This window comes from Rhinatrema bivittatum, chromosome 2 (assembly GCF_901001135.1).
Source record: "Rhinatrema bivittatum chromosome 2, aRhiBiv1.1, whole genome shotgun sequence".
Classification (NCBI taxonomy): Eukaryota; Metazoa; Chordata; class Amphibia; order Gymnophiona; family Rhinatrematidae; genus Rhinatrema; species Rhinatrema bivittatum.
In genome coordinates this window covers 451,525,100-451,545,780 of record NC_042616.1, presented here as the reverse complement: position 1 = coordinate 451,545,780, position 20,681 = coordinate 451,525,100, and the positions used below count along the sequence as shown (strand labels likewise).

Below are 20,681 nucleotides of genomic sequence, written 5' to 3'. Positions count from 1 at the left end.
CTTTAGGTAGTTGATGACAAACCCTAGTGACAACAACACATGGATGGTCAAGCACAAGAACCGATCAGCCCTTACCTGAGAGGTGCTCTTGATCAGCCAATCATCCATGTATGGGAAAAATTGCATTCCCCGCCTGTGAAGGTGTGCCCCCTGCGACCATCCCAGGCTGCAGAGAAGCTCCCAAGCCCCAGCCAGCTCCTCAATCAATTCTGGGAACAGGGTTTTGACTGAGCCATAGGGAGCATAAGCCAGTTGCCCCAATCTGGGACAATGGACCCTCCCGTCAGGGGCAGGCTGCGGTTCTTTGCGGATCAGTGGCCCAGTATAACCTCGGACCATTGGGTCTTATCCATCATCCGTCAAGGGTACCAATTAAACTTATTGGGTGTCCCACCAAATTGCCCCCATTTCCATTTTGGGTGCCAATAGCACATCAAGGGGTACTACTTAGGGAGCTCTCTGCCCTCTTAACAGCCAAAGCGGTCGATTCTAGTAGAATCCCTGCCCTCTTTGCCCTGCTGGGACAGGCTCAAAAAGAACCGCAGCCTACCCCTGATGGGAGGGTTCATTGCGGCAAAAGCTGATGCGTCCCCATGCCTGGCACCATGCATCAATGGGGACCGGGTGCCGATGCTTCTTTGTCTTCCCACGTTGCTTGGCCTGGTCTTTCCCTGGTGCCAAGTTCAAGGATGATGAACCCGGTGTTCTCAGCCCAGAGGAGATCGACAACGGTTGTTCTCCAGCACCCCAGTCCACAGGCGACCTCAATGGCATGGTGTCCATCGGTGTGGCTCCAAAGTCCTTCGATGCCGATGGCTTGGACTTCTTCGACACAAAAGGTGATCCATCTTGTCGAGTCGAAGCCACCGTCCCTTCGGGGTCATCTGGGCACACAAGTGGCAACTCCGGGCATCATGTGATACCCCCAAGAAGAGGATGCAAACATCATGAGGATTGGTGATCAACATGGTCCTCGGGCACTGGGGACATCAGCGGAAACCAAACGCAGCCATGATGGGGCGAAATAAAAGGAAAAAAGACAGAACCATGGCAGTGGGGATCGATGGCCAATGGGCACCGAGATACCGCTACCTTGGGGGGATCCAACCGCTAAATTAAATGTATCTGAACGCCGAAAACCCTGACTGGGTGCATTATGGGGAGACACCAAGAGGGACCTGGCGATGGACAGAAGGAAAAAAGATAGTGAAAAAACGCAAAAATCAAATTTTTCCACAATGCAAAAAGCCACAATTTTTTAAACTCAATCAAACCGAGAAGCTCACCACTCCACGGAAAAAGACATTAAGAGGGACCCCATGTGGACACATAGGTATAGGGCATACTCAGTGTGCCTAGTCAAAATTTCTAGAAACTTTGACATAAATTTTCCGCATTGGGCTCCATCTGATGATGTCACCCATGTGCTTGTCCTTGAAGAATGCACTGTTTTACTGGTGGAAATACCTTTTGAAAATTATCTTCTATAAATTGCCTGGTAAAAATCTAGAATTAAACTGTTCATTTTGTAAAATTAGCAATTCTGTAATGAATTGCAAATACATACTTAATATTAAAATTGAGCATTTGGCACTACCATCACTGAAGGGGCATATTTCCATAAAATGTAATCTGATTTTTTAGAAATAACAACCCATCCTGAGAATTCAGGAAGGGTGAAGTAAGGTTAACGTAAATTACAGGTATATGGATGTGGCAAGTTAGTTACTAACAGCATCGAGCAAGCCAACTGAGATAGGTGTAGTCATTCTTGATCTTCTCACTCTGGATCAGAAGGAATACCTAGAAATACAGGAGGTAAGATGTTTACACTATAGCACAGCTGGGAAAGATTGTTATAGCACACCATCTGATATCTGCACAGAAATGTGATTAAACTTTTCTTAATGGACAACTAACACATCCTATCAAGAAATCCAGCTGTGTGAGAATCTCCTCCGCTGGATGTTGTTTACAAAATGTTAAAAATAAAAAGGCTTCAGAGCTGTCCTTTTGAAAATGCTGGGGCATCCATTTTATGCCAAATTAAACCATCTCCCTCATGCTAATAAAACAGATGTATACGTCTATATCACTGTTCCTGCTGTTGGGCACAAGAGATACTTACTGTACATGCTCAGCCCATAAGGAGTAGGATTTTTACAGCAATCTACTGGCAAATATCTTTTTTGTTTTGTGACTAGTATCCAGTCAAGGAGACTCTTATTTTCTTATACAGTAATACTAAGGGGGGGGGGGGGGGGGTGTTAATACTAAGGCATTTATCCAGGTAATTCACAAGTTATCTGGCTACATTTCAATTTTTTTAATATTGAGCCACTTATCTTGCTAAACTTTTACCAGATAAGTCATTATCCAGCTAAAATTTAGTGGATAAAAAAGAGGCACTCCAAGAGTGTTCAGGGGTGGGATAAAATTAGCTGGCTATTTAGTTGATCTTCAACTATAACCAGCTAAGGGGGAGATATTTCAAGCTGTAATATTTATCTTGAAGCAAGAGGGTCAAAATATTGAGGGGGTGGTCCTGCGATATTGTGCCCCCCCCCCCCCCATCAAAATATTGCAATGATATCACCGCTTTATATTTTATTGCAGAAAAACTGTGATAAAAAAAGAATGTGCCAAAGGCTGCAAAAATGTGCAATAGTAGCCCACTTCGCATGGGACTGCCATTATTTTAAAGGACCAAATGGCCCAAAACCCCCCTTGAAATGTCAAAAATACACTGGGGTCTCTGAGGACCCCTGCTTATCGAGACAGAGCCAAGGCAAAAAGTTTTAAAATTGCACAGGAATACCCTGTGCCTCCCCCAACCTCTCCCTGCCCCAACTAAAGACCCCCCGGGTGCCCTCCTCAACCACTCCCCTCCCCCATACCCCTTTACAATACAAATTAGATCCTGGTGGTCTAGGGTGGCCCCCGTACCCCCACCCCTCAGACACCCCTCCCTAAAAGAAGACTCAGTGGTATAAGGTGGCCCAAAGCTAGGGGCTCCAGGCGGGCTTTGTCAAGGGTCCCCACTCTAGCATCAATATAAGGCGGCTTCAGGTACTGCTGGATTTATGCAATCGTGCCGCCTTTGTAGACCCTGTCTTGGTGGGATTTGATGCAGAGAAAGCCTTTGACAGAGTCTCCTGGGATTTCCTGCTCAGTACATTGGAGTTATTTGGCTTCTTGGGGTTTGTAACTCAAGTGATTAAGGTGTTTTACAGCAATCTGATGGCGAGGATATGGGTTAATGATGTTCTTTCCGTACCATTCCAGTTGTCCCAAGGGACTAGACAGGGGTGCCCTCTCTCCCCTCTGTAATTTATTTTAACTATGGAACCCCTGGTGGTGAGAGTGAATGGGTTACTCCAGGAGCAGGTTGTTCACTTAGGTATCCCTCTTCTGCCCTCATTTTTGTTTGTGGATGATATTCTTTTATTCATACCACGTGCTAAATGTTTACCTCCTAAGATATTAGACATCTTTGAAGAATATGTTTTTTTTTTTCCAGACTTAAGCTAATCCTGGAAAAATCACAAGTACTAGATATTTTGGGGCATTTACATGACAACTGGGGACCCTTCTCTCTGAGGTGGGAGATAACTTGTATCAAGTATTTAGGGGTAATTATATTCAGAGATCCCAGGGAGTGGTATCCAACGAATGTACCTAGTATAATTTCAAAATTGCATGTTGGGCTGGAAGAATTTTCCTTTATCTTTAATGGGATGAATAGCACTGCTTAAAATGTTTCTTATCCCTAAACTGCTATACCCACTGCAAATGTTGCCACTGGTGCTGTTCCTTAAGGACTTCCAAACTCTATTATGTATTTGTGTGGAATGGCTGGAGGCTAGGGTATCCATAAGAAGATTAATGGTACCCAAATTAGAAGGTGGCTGGGGGTTCCCCAATATTCGCTATTACAATTTGGTGTGCCGGGTACCGGGGGGGGAATCCAGTCAGTGATCGACTGCGATGAATCAAAAACTTATCTACTGGAGCCCAAGAAGGGTGAGGGACCCCAGGCGATGCATGGAAGGCCAAGAAAAATCACTTTGCAGTAGCAAATTATCAAAAAGAGACTGAAGAGGGACCGCACGTGGACGTGTGGTTGGCAGCATGTTGAGCATGGGCTGAAGACCCATCGGTGTGCATGGCCTGGGCCTTGGAGGCACCGGAGGCATCAGAGGGCCTCGTGCCCGCGAGGCAGGCGAGGGATCCGATGGTGCCAGCGGGATTGAGGGTACAGAAGGAATCGGTGGAATCGACCCCGAGGACCCTGGGAGAGCCAGACGGTGAGGTGGCACTGCGTATCGCCGGCCGGGCCCCATCTGATGATGTCACCCATATGTGAGGTCTTCCATCCTGCTTGTCCTTGGAGAATTTTTAATTCTGGTAAGTGCTTGAAATAATTGAAGTAGAATGTTTTAAAGTTTCAAGCATGATGCATAATGGCTGCTGCAAAGCCATTGTAGGGTGCAGTATAGGGCATTACTTATCAATAAGAATACAACTAGAAGGTCTCAGACTTGCATGTCTACAGCCCACCCGTGTTAAACTTGTGCGCACCCAAAAAATCAGTTATGACTACACCACTGGTATGCAAATAATTGATTTTGTTACCATTCATAATAGTGTCAAATGTAATGTGCATATGGCAAAACTTATTGCCTAAAGCCAAAGAATCAAAGTAGCGCACATAAAATTTTACAGACTCACTAAGCTTTTTAGCACAGTTTTTTGCATACGCTCCTATATTTGTTAACATCCTATATGCTCATAAAATTACCCAATTTCCTCATTGACTGACAAATGATGGTGTATGCACTACTTCTACAGGCAGAAGATCTTGTAACCTGAGCACTATAACAGTAGTGCATTTCTAACTTAAAATACAGTTTTCTTTATGGCAGTTACACACTATCTTCTGTTTTTCCTGTATTAACTTGTATAAAATTTATGTCTGAATCATCCACACACTTGAATTTTGAAGTCTTTATAGACCAGACCTGGGCAAGGGGCGGCCCGCGGCCTGAATCCGGCCCGCCTACGGCCTGAATCCGGCCCGCCCCCTGCTGAGAGCAGACGGGGAATGAGGCACTGCTGCCTTCCCTTGCAGAGGGAAGGCAGCAGTTCATTCTCCGCTCCCTCGCTCCCCGATTGGCCGGCCAATCGGGGAGCGAGGGAGCGGAGAATGAACTGGTTTTTTTTTTTACAGCGTCCCGGGGGGGGGGGGGAGGAGGGAGTGACTCGAGCGAAGGCACGCTGTCCGATTGGCCGGTGCTGGGCAAGCACCGGCCAATCGGGCAGCGTGTCTTCGCTCGAGTTTCTTTCCTACATATGTCACGGAGTTTTTTGCCGGTCCGCAGCGCGCGCTCCCGGTCTCTCCCGCTGCCGTTGCCGCTGGGCTGTCAGCACGTTCAAGCCCAGTGGGAACGGCAGCGGTGTTGGAAGAAGCTATGGCACCCGCGGCTGGGCCTTTTCTTCTTCCCGCGCCTGCCCCCCCTCCGTGACCCGAAACAGGAAGTGATACAGGGAGCGGTGCGCGGGAAGGAGAAAGAGCCGTGCCGCGTCGGCTGCAGCATCGGTCCCCGAGCAATTGAACCAGCCGGCAATCGAGAAGAGTCAGCAGCATGAGCCTCCCGCGGCCGAAGGGATTCTTCTTTCTTGGCCTGCGGGGGCTCATGCTGCTGACTCCTTTCTCGATTGCCGGCTGGTTCAATTGCTTGGGGACCGATGCTGCAGCCGACGCGGCACGGCTCTTTCTCCTTCCCGCGCACCGCTCCGTGTATCACTTCCTGTTTCGGGTCACGGAGGGGGGGCAGGCGCGGGAAGAAGAAAAGGCCCAGCCGCGGGTGCCACAGCTTCTTCCAACACCGCTGCCGTTCCCACTGGGCTTGAACGTGCTGACAGCCCAGCGGCAACGGCAGCGGGAGAGACCGGGAGCGCGCGCCACGGACCGGCAAAAAACTCCGTGACATATGTAGGGGGAAGAGGAAGTGAGTAAGAGAGAGTGAGAAGCAGCCAGCCAGCCTGTGTGTGATTGAGTGGTCAGAGAGCTGATGTGTGTGTGTATGTGAGAGACAATGAAAGTGATTGCTCAGGGAGATGACTGATGTGTATGTGAGAGTGTGAGACATTAGTCAGGGAGGTGACTGATGTGTGTGTGTGTGAGAGAAAAAGCATGGAAGTGAGAAGTCTGGGTTTGTGGGAAAGCATGAGCATAAGAAGCCTGGAGTTGTGGGAGTGAGAAACCTGGGTGAGTGTGCATGCATGAGAGAGAGAGAGACTGCTTGGTAAGGTGACTGTGTGTGTGAGAGAAAAAGACTGGTGTGTGTGAATGTGAGAGAATGTGATTCAGGGAATGAGAAGCCTGTGCACGTGGAGAGTGAGCATGGAAATGAGAGAGACTGGTGTGTGTGTAACAGAGAGAAAGTGATTATGGGAATGAGAAGCCTGTGCATGTGAAGAGAGTGAGCATGAGAGTGAGAAACCTGGGTGTGTGTGAGACAGCATGGGAGGGAGAAGCCTGTATATCTGAAAGAGAACTTGGGAGTGGGAAGCCTGTGTGTGTGTGTATGCATGAGTGAGATCAGGTGACTGGTGTGTGTGTGTGTGTGAGAGAGAGAGAGAAATAAAGTGATTATGGGAATGAGAAGCCTGTGCATGTGAAGAGTGAGCATGGGAGTGAGAAACCTGGGTGTGTGAGACACATCATGGGAGGGAGAAGCCTGTATATCTGAAAGAGAACATGGGAGTGAGAGACTGGTGAGTGTGTGTGTGTGTGTGTGTGTGTGTGTGTGTGTGTGTGTGTGTGTGTGTGTGAGAGAGAGAGAGAGAAAGAAAGTGATTATGGGAATGAGAAGCCTGTGCGTGTGGAGAGAACAAGCATGGGAGTGAGAGACTGGTGTGTGTGTGTGTATGTATGTGTGTGTAACAGAGAGAAAGTGATTATGGGAATGAGAAGCCTGTGCATGTGAAGAGAGTGAGCATGAGAGTGAGAAACCTGGGTGTGTGTGAGACACAGCATGGGAGGAAGAAGCCTGTATATCTGAAAGAGAACTTGGGAGTGGGAAGCCTGTGTGTGTGTGTATGCATGAGTGAGATCAGGTGACTGGTGTGTGTGTGAGAGAGAGAGAGAAAAAGTTATTATGGGAATGAGAAGCCTGTGCATGTGAAGAGTGAGCATGGGAGTGAGAAACCCGGGAATGTGTGAGACACATCATGGGAGGGAGAAGCCGGTATATCTGAAAGAGAACATGGGAGTGAGAGACTGGTGTGTGTGTGTGTGAGAGAGAGAAAGAAAGAAAGTGATTTTGGGAATGAGAAGCCTGTGCATGTGGAGAGAACAAGCATGGGAGTGAGAGACTGGTGAGTGAGTGTGTGTGTGTGTGAGAGACAGAGAAAGTGATTATGAGAGTGAGAAGACCATATATGCAAGTAGAACACGGGAGTGGGAAGCCTGTGTGTGTGTGTGTGTGTGTGTGTGTGTGTGTATGGCATGAGAGAAACTGTTCAGGAAGGTGACTGGTGTGTGTGTGCCAAAGACTGTTTGGGAGATGATTGGTGTGTGAGAGACAGAAACTGGTCATGGGGGCATGACTGGTATGGTGTGTGTGTGAGAGACATGGGCACTAAGGAAGAGGACCATAAGTATAGAGCTTAGCTTCTACTGCTGCTTCTGGTGTGTGCCATGGCCTGCAGGGAAGGGGAGTAGGAGAGCTGCTGGAGGGGGTAAGTAAAGGTGGCTTTAAGTTTATTTTTCTTGACTGCCATTTTAATTGTGTGATGTCTGCTTTTTTGAAATATTTTATTGGTGTTTGGAGAATGTTTAATAGTTTTTATGAGTTTTTAATTGTTGGATGTTATTCTGTTCATAGCTGTTTAGAAACATTTATTCTGCTTATTAGTATAGTTTTACAATTATTTCTGTTTGGGGATCTATAGCTGCTTGTTAGTTCTGTTTTCCTAATAAGAGGTGTATTGGTGTTTAGGGTCTGATGTAATATTTGTAGTGTTGCCTTTTCATAGATAGGGTTGCTCCTGTTTGAGTGTATTCCATAATACAGGTGTAACTGTGTGCGGATTAGTTTATGTGCATTACTACAGATCCTGGGAGTATGTTAGGTCGGTTCTGTGTCTGTTACCGAGATGAGATATTTTGCTAGCATGTAAGCGTTTGTATCGGTCTTATTTGTTGTGTTTTCTCAGAGGACATACATTGGTGGTAAACTGCTGTCTTTTCATAAGTAGGGCTATTGAGAACTGAGTTAATTATATTAGTCCGGCCCTCTAAAACCATCCCAATTTCTCATGCGGCCCCATGGGAAAATTAATTGCCCACCCCTGTTATAGACTGTACTGTTAAATATATATATATAGCTATTGTGTGTGTGTGTGTATATATATATATATATAGGCAAAAAAACTATTTTACATGCTGTTTACATGCTAAGAGTACAATAATTTTCCTGTGTAGGTGGGTAATGTTAAATTATATCATTCGGAAAATTGTTGTTCTCTCAGCATGTAAACATCCATTCCACTTTACAATACTGAGCTGGTCTGTATCAAACAAGATGTGAATAGGCAGGGACAAGTTTATTTGTGATTAATATATGGATACATGAACAGATGGATATATGTTAGGTGAATTTTGTGTCACATTTAGTTATCTAAAGATGATCATTTTATTTAATTGCTGTAATATATTAGTTAATACACATTTATTTTTTAATTAATACCTTACCATTCATACTAGTGCTCTTTTCCCCTGTTCCTCCAGAATAGTTTTTTGCCTGTTTGTTGAGCATTTTGCATGTCTCACATATTACCAGAATTTTTGTGGTCTGTATGTGTGTATAATCTACCCCGCAGTAATGTAACCCTTCCTAACTGACCTAACCTACCACACTGAAATCTGCTGTGAAGCAGCTGACCACCCTTAAAAGGAAAAATAAAAATATTAAAGATAAGCCATGCAGCTGTATCTTGAATTTCTACTTTTGTATTCCTTATCCTTACTTTATAATACTTATGATATTCTAGTACTGAAACAGACATAGAAATATGCAACATGATGACAGAAAAGGCTCATAAGGTCCATTTAGTCTGTCCAATTTATTTCTTGGTACAATGCCAAGCTCTCTTGAATTTTGTTACTGTTTTTGTCTCTACCACCTCCACTGGAAGGCTATTGGACTTACTGGGACCCCAAACAGCTGAAAGATATTTTACCCCCTTATTTTGGTTTTTTTTTCTCTAAGTAAAAGTTGCTCCGTATACATAACAACTAATAATAAAAACCTGTTTTGATGAACCAGCCACGTACCTCTTCTGCCTCTTTGTAATTGCCAGCAGCAGCTTTGGCTTGGGCGTAGTTAAAGTTAAAGGTATCGTCATTATAGAAATAGCTCTGTATGAATAAAGCACACAACTCTGTAACAAGCTAAAACAAACAAAAACAATAGACTCTTCAGGACTGGGAAGTTTCAGAATAAGGAAAGCAAATGTTGCTTACCTGTAACAGGTGTTCTCACTGGACAGCAGGATGCTAGTCCTCACATATGGGTGACATCACAGGATGGAGCCCAGTCATGGAACACTTTTGTCAAAGTTTCTAGAACTTTGACTGGCCCCTACTGGGCATGCCCAGCAGGGCACCAACCCTGCAGCCAGCAGGGATCCCCCTTCAGTCTTGTTAAAAAGCTACAAGTAGTGCCGAAAATAAAATAAGAAAATGTTACGAACCCAACACCACGGAGCGGCGGGCGGGTTTCGTGAGGACTAACATCCTGCTGTCCTGTGAGAACACCTGTTACACGTAAGCAACATTTGCTTTCTCAGAGGACACGCAGGATGGTAGTCCTCACATATGGGTGAGTACCAAGCTGACGATGTCCGAGTATGCACCAAATGTACCCAGGCATGCAAGGCATTAGGCTGGGATGAAATTTGGGCGAGGGCATCCTGAACCCCAGTGGGCAGGCAGAAGGGTGTTGGTACATCACGTTGTAAATAGGTTGCGCAAGACAGAGTGGCCGAAGATAGAATCTTGTCTTCCGGCTTTGTCTAAGCAATAATGAGCTGTAAAGGTATGGAGAGAACTCTAGGTGGCAGCCCTGCAAATGTCAGGAAGCGGCACTGAGCATAGGTGTGCTACTGAAGTCACCATGGCCCTCACAGAGTGTGCTTTAACCCCATCTTGAAGTGGAATGCCTGCTTGCTGATAGTAAAAGGATATGAAGTCCGCCAACCAGGAGGAGAGAGTCTGTTTACCCACAGGCTGCCCCAATTTGAGAGGATGGAAAGAGACAAACAGTTGAGTGCTTTTCCTGTGGGCAGCTGTACGGTCTAGGTAGAACGCTAGAGCCTGTTTGCAGTCAAGGGTATGCAGAGCCTGCTCTCCTGGATTGGAATGGGGCCTGGGAAAAAAGGTAGGTAGTATAATGGACTGATTGAGATGAAACTCCGAAACTACCTTAGGTAAGAATGTAGGGTGAGTGCGGAGTACTGCCCGGTCCTGCAGAAGTTTAGTGTAAGGCGGATAGGTAACTAGAGCCTGTAATTCACTAACTCTGCGAGCGGAAGTGATTGCCAAAAGGAAAATCACTTTCCATGTGAGATATCGAAGGTCACAGGATTGAAGAGGCTCGAATGGTGGTTTCATGAGCCGACCCAAAACTAGACTGAGGTCCAAAGAAGGGGCCAGAGGATGCAGAGGAGGCTTGAGGTGACGCAAGCCCTTCAAAAAATGTTACAAGGGGTTGTACTGATATGGGAACATCCCCGACACCTTTATGGAAAGTGGCTACCGCACTGACATCCATCCTGATGGAGGAAGTTTTTAGACCTGCCTCTGACAAGTGCCAGAGATAATCCAGAAACTTCATGATTGGACAGGTAAAGGGGTCAAGGGATTGAAAAGAGCACCATGACGTGAACCTGGTCCATTTGTAAGAATACGATTTCCTCGTGGAAGGCTTCCATGAAGCAATCAGGACACAGGAAACTGGTTCAGAAAGGTTAAGTGGCTGAAGGATTAACCTTTCAACATCCATGCCGTCAGGGACAAGGCTTGAAGATTAGGGTGGCGTAGGCACCCGTCGTTTTGAGTGATTAGAAGCGGGTCCTTTCCCAAGGGAATGTGTCTGCGAATGGAGAGATCCTGAAGTATTGGAAACCACACTTGGCCGGCAAGTGGGTGCTATCAGGATCATGGTTCCCTTGTCCTGATGTAACTTCACGAGAGTCTTCGAGAGAAGTGGAAGTGGAGGGAATGCATATAGGAGACCAGTTGCCCATGATAGGGAGAACGCGTCTCTTGGCTGATAGTGTTGGCTGCGAGTGAGAGAGCAGAAGTTGTCTACTTTGCGATTTTGAGGTGATGCAAAGAGGTCTATTTGAGGTAACCCCATTGTTGGAAAATCGAGTTCGCTACTGAGGGTTGAGAGACCACTCGTGCAGTTGAAAGGTGTGACTCAGCTTGTCTGCCAACACATTGTCCACTCCCAGCAAGTAGATGGCCCTGAGGTACATCGAGTGGGAGAGGGCCTCTGCCCATATCTGCGCAGCTTCCTGACACAGAAGGTAGGAGCCCATCCCTCCCTGTTTGTTGATATACCAAATGGCCACCTGGTTGTCCGTCTGGATCAGGATGACTTGGTTGGAGAGGCGATCCTGAAATACCCTGAGAGCATATATGATTGCTCGCAGCTCCAGGAAATTTATCTGGTGTTTGGCTTCCTCTGGAGACCAAGATCCTTGTGTCTGCAGTTCGGCCACGTGGGCTCCCCAACCAAGGTTGGAAGCATCGGTGGTAAGAGTTATTTGAGGGTCTGGAGCCTGGAAGGGCAAACCTTGGAGGAGATTGACCTGATTTCTCCACCAGGCAAGAGACTGACAGAGTGATTCGGTTACGTGGACAATGGTCGACAGGGGCTGAATGATTGAGTCCATTGTGACCTTAGAATCCACTGCATGACTCTCATGGCCAAGTGGACCATTGGGGTGACCTGAACTGAGGACAACATGTGTCCCAGGAGGATGAGAAAGTGGTGTGCAGTCGTGGAGTGCTGAGACTGCAGCTGGTGTGCAAGAGACACGAGAGTGAGAGTTCGCTGTCGAGGCAGAAAAGCCTTTGCCTGCAAGGTGCCCAAGTCTGCCCCAATGAACGATAAGGTTTGAGATGGGACTAAGTAGGATTTGTCGTAGTTGACGAGAAATCAGAGTGAAATTAGAGTGTGTAAAGTAAGATGCAGGGACGACAGAGCAGCTTGCTGAGTGGGAGCCCTGATTAACCAATCATCTAGATAGGGGTAGACGTGAACACCTTGAGTCCTGAGGAAGGCTGCAACTACGAATTTTGTGAAGACTCATGGTGCAGACGCGAGGCCGAATGGAAGCACTCGGTACTGATAGTGCTTGGGGCCTTCTAGAAACCTCAGGTATTTGCGATGAGATGGAATTATCGTGACATGAGTGTATGCGTCCTGGAGGTCTAGAGAGCAGAGCCAGTCTCCTCTTTGTAGAAAAGGAAGAAGAGAGCCCAAGGTTACCATGTTGAACTTCTCTCGCTGGAGGTACTTGTTGAGGGCACGTAGATCCAGAATTGGACGAACGCCTCCCGATTTTTTGGGGATTAGAAAATACTGGGAATAGAACCCTAGGCCATGCTGAGAGTAGGGCACTGGTTCTATTGCCTTGGACTGGAGGAGGAGGGAGACCTCCTGTTCCAGAAGGATGGAGTGATCGGATGTTCTCCACGTACCGATGTGGAGAACATCCACGTAGAGGTAGAGGTAGAGGTGGGGAGTCTGGTGTAATGGAGAGAAAGTTCAGATGATAACCTTGAGCAATTATCGCTAGGACCCACTGGTCTGAGGTGATTGAGTGCCACCTGTTGTTGAAATGGCACAATCGACCTCCCACTGCTATGTGGGGCAATGGAAGCTGGCTGCTGCTCTCTATTCAGAAGTCAAAAACCGGAAGCAGGGCCCGGCTGAGGAGCTGCTTATGGTTTTTGTTTTCGTGTCTGATGAGACTGAGCTTTTTGAAACGGTCTCGTAGAACGGGTTCTAGTTGGTAGCAGGTAGGACTTCTTCGGGTGAAAGAATGACTTCTTAGAGACCTTCCACAAGGGCTATTTTGAAGAGTACTCAGAAGGCATCAAAGAGAGCTGTCTTAGGGTCTCATGATGGTCCTTGAGTTCCGCCACTGTTCATTGAATCTGCTCGCCAAACAGATTATCTCCTACACAAGGCAGGTCGGATAATCTGTCTTGTACTTCAGGGCGAAGGTCGGAAGACTTGAGCCAGGCCCATCGTCTTGCCGAGATAGCAGCTGCAGATACCCTGGTAGCAGAGTCAAAGATATCGTAAGATGATCTGATCTCATGCTTCCCTGCCTCAAAACCCTTGTTTACTAGGGTTTGGAGTTGCTCTTGAAATTGCTGAGGCAGGGAGTCTGTTAAGTCTTGTATCTGTTTAAATAAGACCCTATTATATTGGGTCATAAAAAGCTGATAAGAGGCAATTTTGGAGATGAGCATTGATCCCTGGAAGACACAGCGACCAATGGCATCTAGAAATTTCTGTTCCTTGTCTGGGGGAAAGGAAGTGTGAGGTTTTGATCTCCTTGCTCTTTTCTGGGCAGATTTGACAACCACAGATTGGTGATCCAACTGAGGTTTGCGAAAGCCTGGAGCTGACTGAACGAGATAGGTGGTGTCAGCTTTCCTGTGGACTGGAGCAACAGAGCCAGGATGTTCCCAGTTCTTTTTGAGGAGATCCAGAAGAACCTGGTGGATAGGGATGGAGGTTATTTCCTTGGGAGCATCCAGGAATTGTAACAGCTCCATCATTTGATGCCTATCACCTTGTTCAGTCTGCAATTGGAAGGGAACCAATTCAGACATCTCCTTCACAAAATTTATAAAGGAAAGGTCCTCTGGAGAAGTACGCTTTCTGCTTTCAGTAGGTGAAGGTGGTGAAGGCAAATCATCGTGTCTGGTGAAGAATCATCAGTCCAGGTGTCATAGGGATCAGCACCTGCTCCTCTAGGGACTAGAGGAGGACGGGGCGGTGGGATCCCTGAAGGTCCTGGTCGAGGCTTCGAAGGAATAACTGGAGGCACCGATGAAGGCATCGAAGGCACCGGCGCAGGCATAAAGAGCATCGATGGATGGCTCGGTAGTGCCGATGGGTGGACGTGTCGGCACCGATGGGTGGATCGGTGGCACCGATGGACGTATCGGCATCGATGGCTGAGGCATCGGCAGAACTCCCGATGGAGGGATGTGGAACGGTGTTGCGCCTCCCGATGACAAAGCAAGCGGGGAGGGCACTGGAGCCATCGGTGACCCAGGGTCCATCGGTGGAAAAGCGGCCATGAGCGCTTCCATCCTCGAGAGCAGCGGTGCCAACGCTGCTGGAATCGGGTAGGTGGTCGGTTCCGCAATCGGTACCGGTGTCGGCGCTGGAGGAACCTGGAGTCGATGCATCGCCTTGTTGATGGCCTCCTGAACCATCCGGTCCAGTTCTTCTCGGAGACCTGGAGCAAGCAGCCCCGACTCCGGAACAGAAGAAGGAGGCAGAGGCATAGCCAGAGGGACCACCGTTAAACGTGGAATCGCGGCTCCCGATACCTTGTCGGGTGAGGGTTGCCTCGGTGACTCGGTCACTGAAAAGGTCGGTGCCTTTTCTGGACGGGGTTTCTTCGACGGCAGCTCGGACAATGGCGAGGTTGATGATTTTGCTCCCTCGATGGTCCGAGACTTTCGATGCCGGTGGTGATGTTTATCTCTACGATCCCCTCGATCCTGAGGGGAAGTAGAGGGTGTCAAAGGCCAAGAAGTCGTCCATGCGGGACGGTCACTGGCCGGAGGTCGATGCTGGCGCAAAGTTGACAGTGCCGGTTCTGACGACGTCGATGCAATAGACGGCATCGAGGTTTGAGCAAGGAAGAGAAGTTCCATCTTCTCCATTCTAGCCTTGCGACCTTTTAGTGTCATGAGGGCACATTTGGTACAGCTTAGGACATTGTGCTCACATCCGAGACACATTACACAGATTTTGTGAGGGTCTGTGATGGACATGGTGCGATTACAGTCCGGGAACCAGCGTAACCCCGATGCCATGGCCATGAAAAAATTGAGCCGTGGTACGGTCGATGGCCAGTAGGCCGCGAGGGCCAAATTTGACGGTAATCGACGGAAAACGGGTAAAAAACTTACTGGAGTACCGTGGCTTGAAAAAATTGAAGGAGGGACCCCCGTGGGGTAAATTCAATTTTAGTAATTCCGTGAGGAAAATTCTTGTCAGGAATCTCTGCAGAGCTCCTTAGCCGCGTGGCTACTGCTGTGCGGAAAAAAGAAGACTGAAGGGGGACCCCTGCTGGCTGCAGGGTTGGTGCCATGCTGGGCATGCCCAGTAGGGGCCAGTCAAAGTTCTAGAAACTTTGACAAAAATGTTCTGTGATTGGGCTCCATCCTGTGATGTCACCCATATTTGAGGACTACCATCCTGCTTGTCCTGTGAGAAATGCAGCTATGTTTGCAGAAAATAAAGCTTAAACTGTGATCTCATAGAACCTCCTCATTGTTTGCACAATCAGTTGCCCTGATAGCAGGTGACAGAAATTTAAAAAAATAATGAAAATGCTAGATGTTCCTTAGAACAGAACATTTTTAAAAACAGTCCAGAGCGAAAAATACAATTCCCTGTACGTACCCGGATCAATCCAGACAGTGAGTTGTGTCTCCCTTCCAGCAGATGGAGACAGAGAAAAACTCGAAGGGTGTTCACTAATAACCTGGAGCGCCCTCTGCGTCCCGTCAGTATTTCTCTGTCTCCAGCAGATGAAGGTGGCAGAACCTGCGGTTCCCCAGAAAAGTTTTTAAGAGGATAGAATATTAGGTTTTCTCCTCTCTTTCCTTTCTTGCTACTTTTGTTTCTCTAATTTGGATGGATCAAGTTTAAAAAAAAATAAAATAGAGTGTTAATGATTTCTTAGTGCTCAGTTACTCTGAAACTTGCAGGCAGAACTGGCAGCAGTGTGACTTAGTATTTTTAGGTTTTTGTGGTAAGTTCTGTGCCTTTTCTTTCACAGGTCTGGCTGTTTTGCAGGGGTAAAAGTTGGTGGTCCAACCTCTCCCCCCCCCCTTCACAACGACACGCTGCCCTGAGATGCCGTGTTCCTCGGGGCAGCACTAGTAGAGAGGCGACATTCCTCTGCTTATATATAAAAAAAAAATTTTCAGGTTGTTGTATTTTCTGAGCGTAGGTTTCTATTTCCTATTACCCACTCTCACAGCCTTCGGGGGTGGTTTTTGGCTTACCTGCTCGGCTTAACATAGAAACATAGAAATGATGGCAGAAGAAGACCAAATGGCCCCTCCAGTCTGCCCAGCAAGCTTCGCACTGTTTTTTTTTCTCATATTTATCTGTTACTCTTGGCTCTTAGTAACCTTTTGGTTCTATTTCTCTTCCATCCCCACCATTAATGCAGAGAGCAGTGTTGGAGCTGCATCTAAGTGAAATATCTAGCTTAATTAGTTAGGGGCAGTAACCGCCGCAATAAGCAAGCTACACCCATGCTTATTTGTTTACCCAGACTACGTAATTCAGTCCTTGTTGGTTGTTGTCTGTATATAGATCTACTTTTCTTCATTCCCCCTGCCGTTGAAGCAGAGAGTTATGCTGGATATGCATTGAAAGTGAAATATCAGACTTTCTCCCCTGCTGTTGAAGCAGAGAGCTATGCTGAATATGCACTGAAAGTGAAGTATCAGACTTTCTCCCCTGCCGCTGAAGCAGAGAGTTATGCTGGATATGCATTGAAAGTGAAGTATCAGACTTTCTCCCCTGCTGTTGAAGCAGAGAGCTATGCTGAATATGCACTGAAAGTGAAGTATCAGACTTTCTCCCCTGCCGTTGAAGCAGAGAGTTATGCTGGATATGCATTGAAAGTGAAATATCAGACTTTCTCCCCTGCCGTAGAAGCAGAGAGCTATGCTGCATATGCATTGAAAGTGAAGTATCAGGCTTATTTGGTTTGGGGTAGCAACCGCCGTAAGAAGCAAGCTACTCCCCGCTTTTTTGTGAATGCAAATCCTTTTTTCCACATTCATTCACGTCCTCTAGACTTTATGGATCCACAGTGTTTATCCCACGCCCCTTTGAAGTCCTTCACAGTTTTAGTCTTCACCACTTCCTCCGGAAGGGCATTCCAGGCATCCACCACCCTCTCCGTGAAGAAATACTTCCTGACATTGGTTCTGAGTCTTCCTCCCTGGAGCTTCAACTCGTGACCCCTGGTTCTGCTGATTTTTTCCCGACGGAAAAGGTTTGTTGTCTTTGGATCGTTAAAACCTTTCAAGTATCTGAAAGTCTGTATCATATCACATCTGCTCCTCCTTTCCTCCAGGGTGTACATATTTAGATTGAAGAATCTCTCCTCATAAGTCATTCGATGAAGACCTTCCACCTTTTTGGTTGCCTTCTCTGGACCGCCTCCATCTTGTCTCTGTCTCTTTGGAGATATGGTCTCCAGAACTGAACACAGTATTCCAGGTGAGGCCTCACCAAGGACCTGTACAAGGGGATAATCATTTCCCTTTTCTTACTCGATATTCCTCTCTCTATGCAGCCCAGCATTCTTCTGGCTTTAGCTATTGCCTTGACACATTGTTTCGCCGACCAGATCATTAGACACTATCACCCCAAGGTCTCTCTCCAGCTCCGTGCACATCAGCCTTTCTCCCCCCATTGAATACAGTTCATTCGGATTTCCACTCCCCATATGCATGACTCTGCACTTCTTGGCATTGAATCTCAGCTGCCATATCTTCGACCACTCTTCCAGCTTCCTTAAATCCCGTCTCATTCTCTCCACTCCTTACGGCGTGTCCACTCTGTTGCAGATCTTAGTGTCGTCTGCAAAAAGACAAACCTTACCTTCTATCACGTCTGCAATGTCGCTCACAGAGATATTGAACAGGACCGGTTCCAATACCGATCCTTGCGGTACACCGCTTAACACCGCTCTCTCTTCAGAGAGAGAGTTCCATTTACCATCACACATTGTCTTCTGTCCGTCAACTAGTTTGCAATCCAGGCCACCACCTCGGCACTCACTCCTAAGCTTCTCATTTTATTCACCAGTCTCCTGTGCGGGACCGTATCAAAAGCTTTGCTGAAATCCAAGAAAATGACATTGAGTGCTCTTCCTTGATCCAATTCATTGGTTACCCAGTCAAAAAAGTCAGAGTTGTCTGACAGGATCTTCCCCTGGTGAATCCATGCTGCCTCTGGTCCAGCAATTCTCCAGACTGTAGATAGTTCACTATTCTCTCTTTCAACAGTGACTCCATTACTTTTCCCACCACTGAAGTGAGGCTAACTTGTCTGAGGTTACCAGCCTCTTCTCTGTTCCCACTCTTGTGAAGCGGGACCACCACCGCTCTTCTCCAATCCTCGGCACCACTCCCATTTCTAGGGATCTATTGAACAGGTCACACAGCGAACCCGCCAGCACATCTCTGAGCTCTCTCAGTATCCTGGGATGAACTTCATCAGGCCCCATGGCTTTGTCCGCTTTCAGTTTCTCCAGCTCTTCCCATACATTTTGTACTGTAAATGGAGTTACATCTACTCCACTCCCCTCCAGTTTCTTGTTAACTATTGACGGTCCTTCTCCAGGGTCCTCTTTAGTGAACACAGAACTGAAGTATTTGTTTAATATTTCTGCCATTTCTTCATCTCTCTCTACACATTGATCCTTTCCACCTTTCAATTTCACTATACCACTTTGAACTTTTCTCTTTTCACTGATGTATCTGAAAAATGTTTTGTCACCTCTCTTTACCTCCTTGGCAATCCTCTCTTCCGCTTGACCTTTTGCCATCTTGATTAATTTCTTCGTCTCCCTCAGTTCTACCAGATATTCTTTTTTATGCTCCTCCCTTTGGGATCTATTATATTTCTTGAACGCTGTTCTTTTAGCCTTTATTTTGTCAGCCACCTCCTTGAGAACCAGATAGGCTTCATTTTTCTTTTGCTTTTCTTTACTTTTCTAACATATAGATTAGTTGCCTTGGTAATTGCTCCTTTTAGATTGGTCCACTGTTGATCCACATCTCTCTTGTTCTCCCAGCCTTTTAGTTCTTCCTCCAGATACTTCCCCATTTCATCAAAGTCCGTGTTTTTGAACTGCAAAACTTGGGTCTTTCTGCTTCTTTTCCATATCCTTTTTGTGATATTAAACCATACCGTTTGATGATCGCTGGTGCTGAGGTGGGCGCCCACCTGGACATCAGAGACATTATCTCCATTAGTGAGCACTAAGTCGAGTACAGCTCCTTCTCTCGTGGGTTCCAAAACCATTTGTTTGAACAAAGCTACTTGCAGGGCATCCACTATTTCTCTACTATTATTAGATTCTGCAGATGAGATTCTCCAGTCTACATCTGGCATATTCAAGTCTCCAACGATCACCACTTCCCCCTTCTTTCCTATCTTTTGGATGTCTTCAACCAGATCTCTGTCCAGCTCTTCCTTTTGTTTTGGAGGCCTGTAAACCACTCCAATAGAAATGGATGTCCCATCTTTTTTAGGTCGGCCCATAGTGCTTCTTCATTGCCCCATCTTCCTTGCAGCTCACATGCTTGGATATTGTTTCTGACATAAAGAGCCACTCCTCCCCCTTTCCTATCCTCTCTGTCCTTCCTTAACAAGTTATAGCCTGGTATTGCCGTATCCCTGTCATGAGATTCTGTAAACCACGTTTCCATGACAGCAACAACGTCCAAGTCCGCCTCCACCATTAGGGCTTGCAGATCGGGGATTTTATTGCTTTTTCCCCATGCTGCGATCCTCGCGATGCAGTGCAGTGCCTGTGGAGAGCCCGGGACACGGCTCTCCTGCGAAGGAATATGTTCGAGATGCCTCCCAGGCGGAGAGGGTCCCTCGAGGCTAGCCGGACGTTCCACATCGCCTCGCAAGCGCGAATGCTCGCTGGGGGTTCGGCCCCACTTCCATCTAGCGCTGGAACAGCGGCCATTTTGCTTTCAGAGCCAGCTGCTCCAATGCAGCCAAATGATGATTCAGACCCCGGATTTTCTCCCTCCACACCGATTCTAACTCCAATTAACCCCCCGGATCAGGGGGCAACTTCGGGAAGCCTGCCTGACATTCCTCCCTTGGGACCTACTCCCTCCAACTTTTTTCAGCTGATTTTGTGCTTTTGCTGCACAATGCTTATTTGGCCAGTTTAAGCCAGCAGCAGGATCCAGCTCCGGATCCTCCTCCTCCCAAAGTTATCACATTGCAAGATCCTCTGGATATTACAGGGGGCCCTCAGGGGTCCTCCCGTGTTCGGGTGGTCCCCCATCCTGTTCTCCCTGATCCTTCCCCTCAAGCTCCTCTTTTACCTACATTGCCTGATCTGGACCAAGATAATCCTGCATCTTAGATTCAAATGGAAGGAGATGACCCTAGGGTCTTACACCTATTTCAGAGGGATGAGTTAGACCCCCTCATCCCCCATGTCCTAGCGGAGTTGGATATTGATGCTCCACAGGATCTACCAGGCACCAGTGCAGGGACTAAGAAGGGGGACCCCGTCCTTGCCGGCCTGCACCCACCAGCAAAGGCACTTCCTTTTCATCCTAG

General features: G+C 47.2%; 1 protein-coding gene across 2 annotated transcripts in view; it reads right to left on the bottom strand.

Moving 5' to 3' along the window:
• Positions 1-20,681, bottom strand: part of TTC26 (tetratricopeptide repeat domain 26) — a 258,672-nt gene that overhangs the window by 44,117 nt on the left and 193,874 nt on the right. For both annotated transcript variants that reach the window (XM_029590355.1, XM_029590356.1), the window contains 2 exons: positions 9,344-9,427; positions 1,734-1,803 (listed from right to left, as the gene is read on the bottom strand). In XM_029590355.1, the coding sequence (XP_029446215.1) occupies positions 1,734-1,803; positions 9,344-9,427 (154 nt within the window). The remainder of the gene's footprint in view (positions 1-1,733; positions 1,804-9,343; positions 9,428-20,681) is intronic.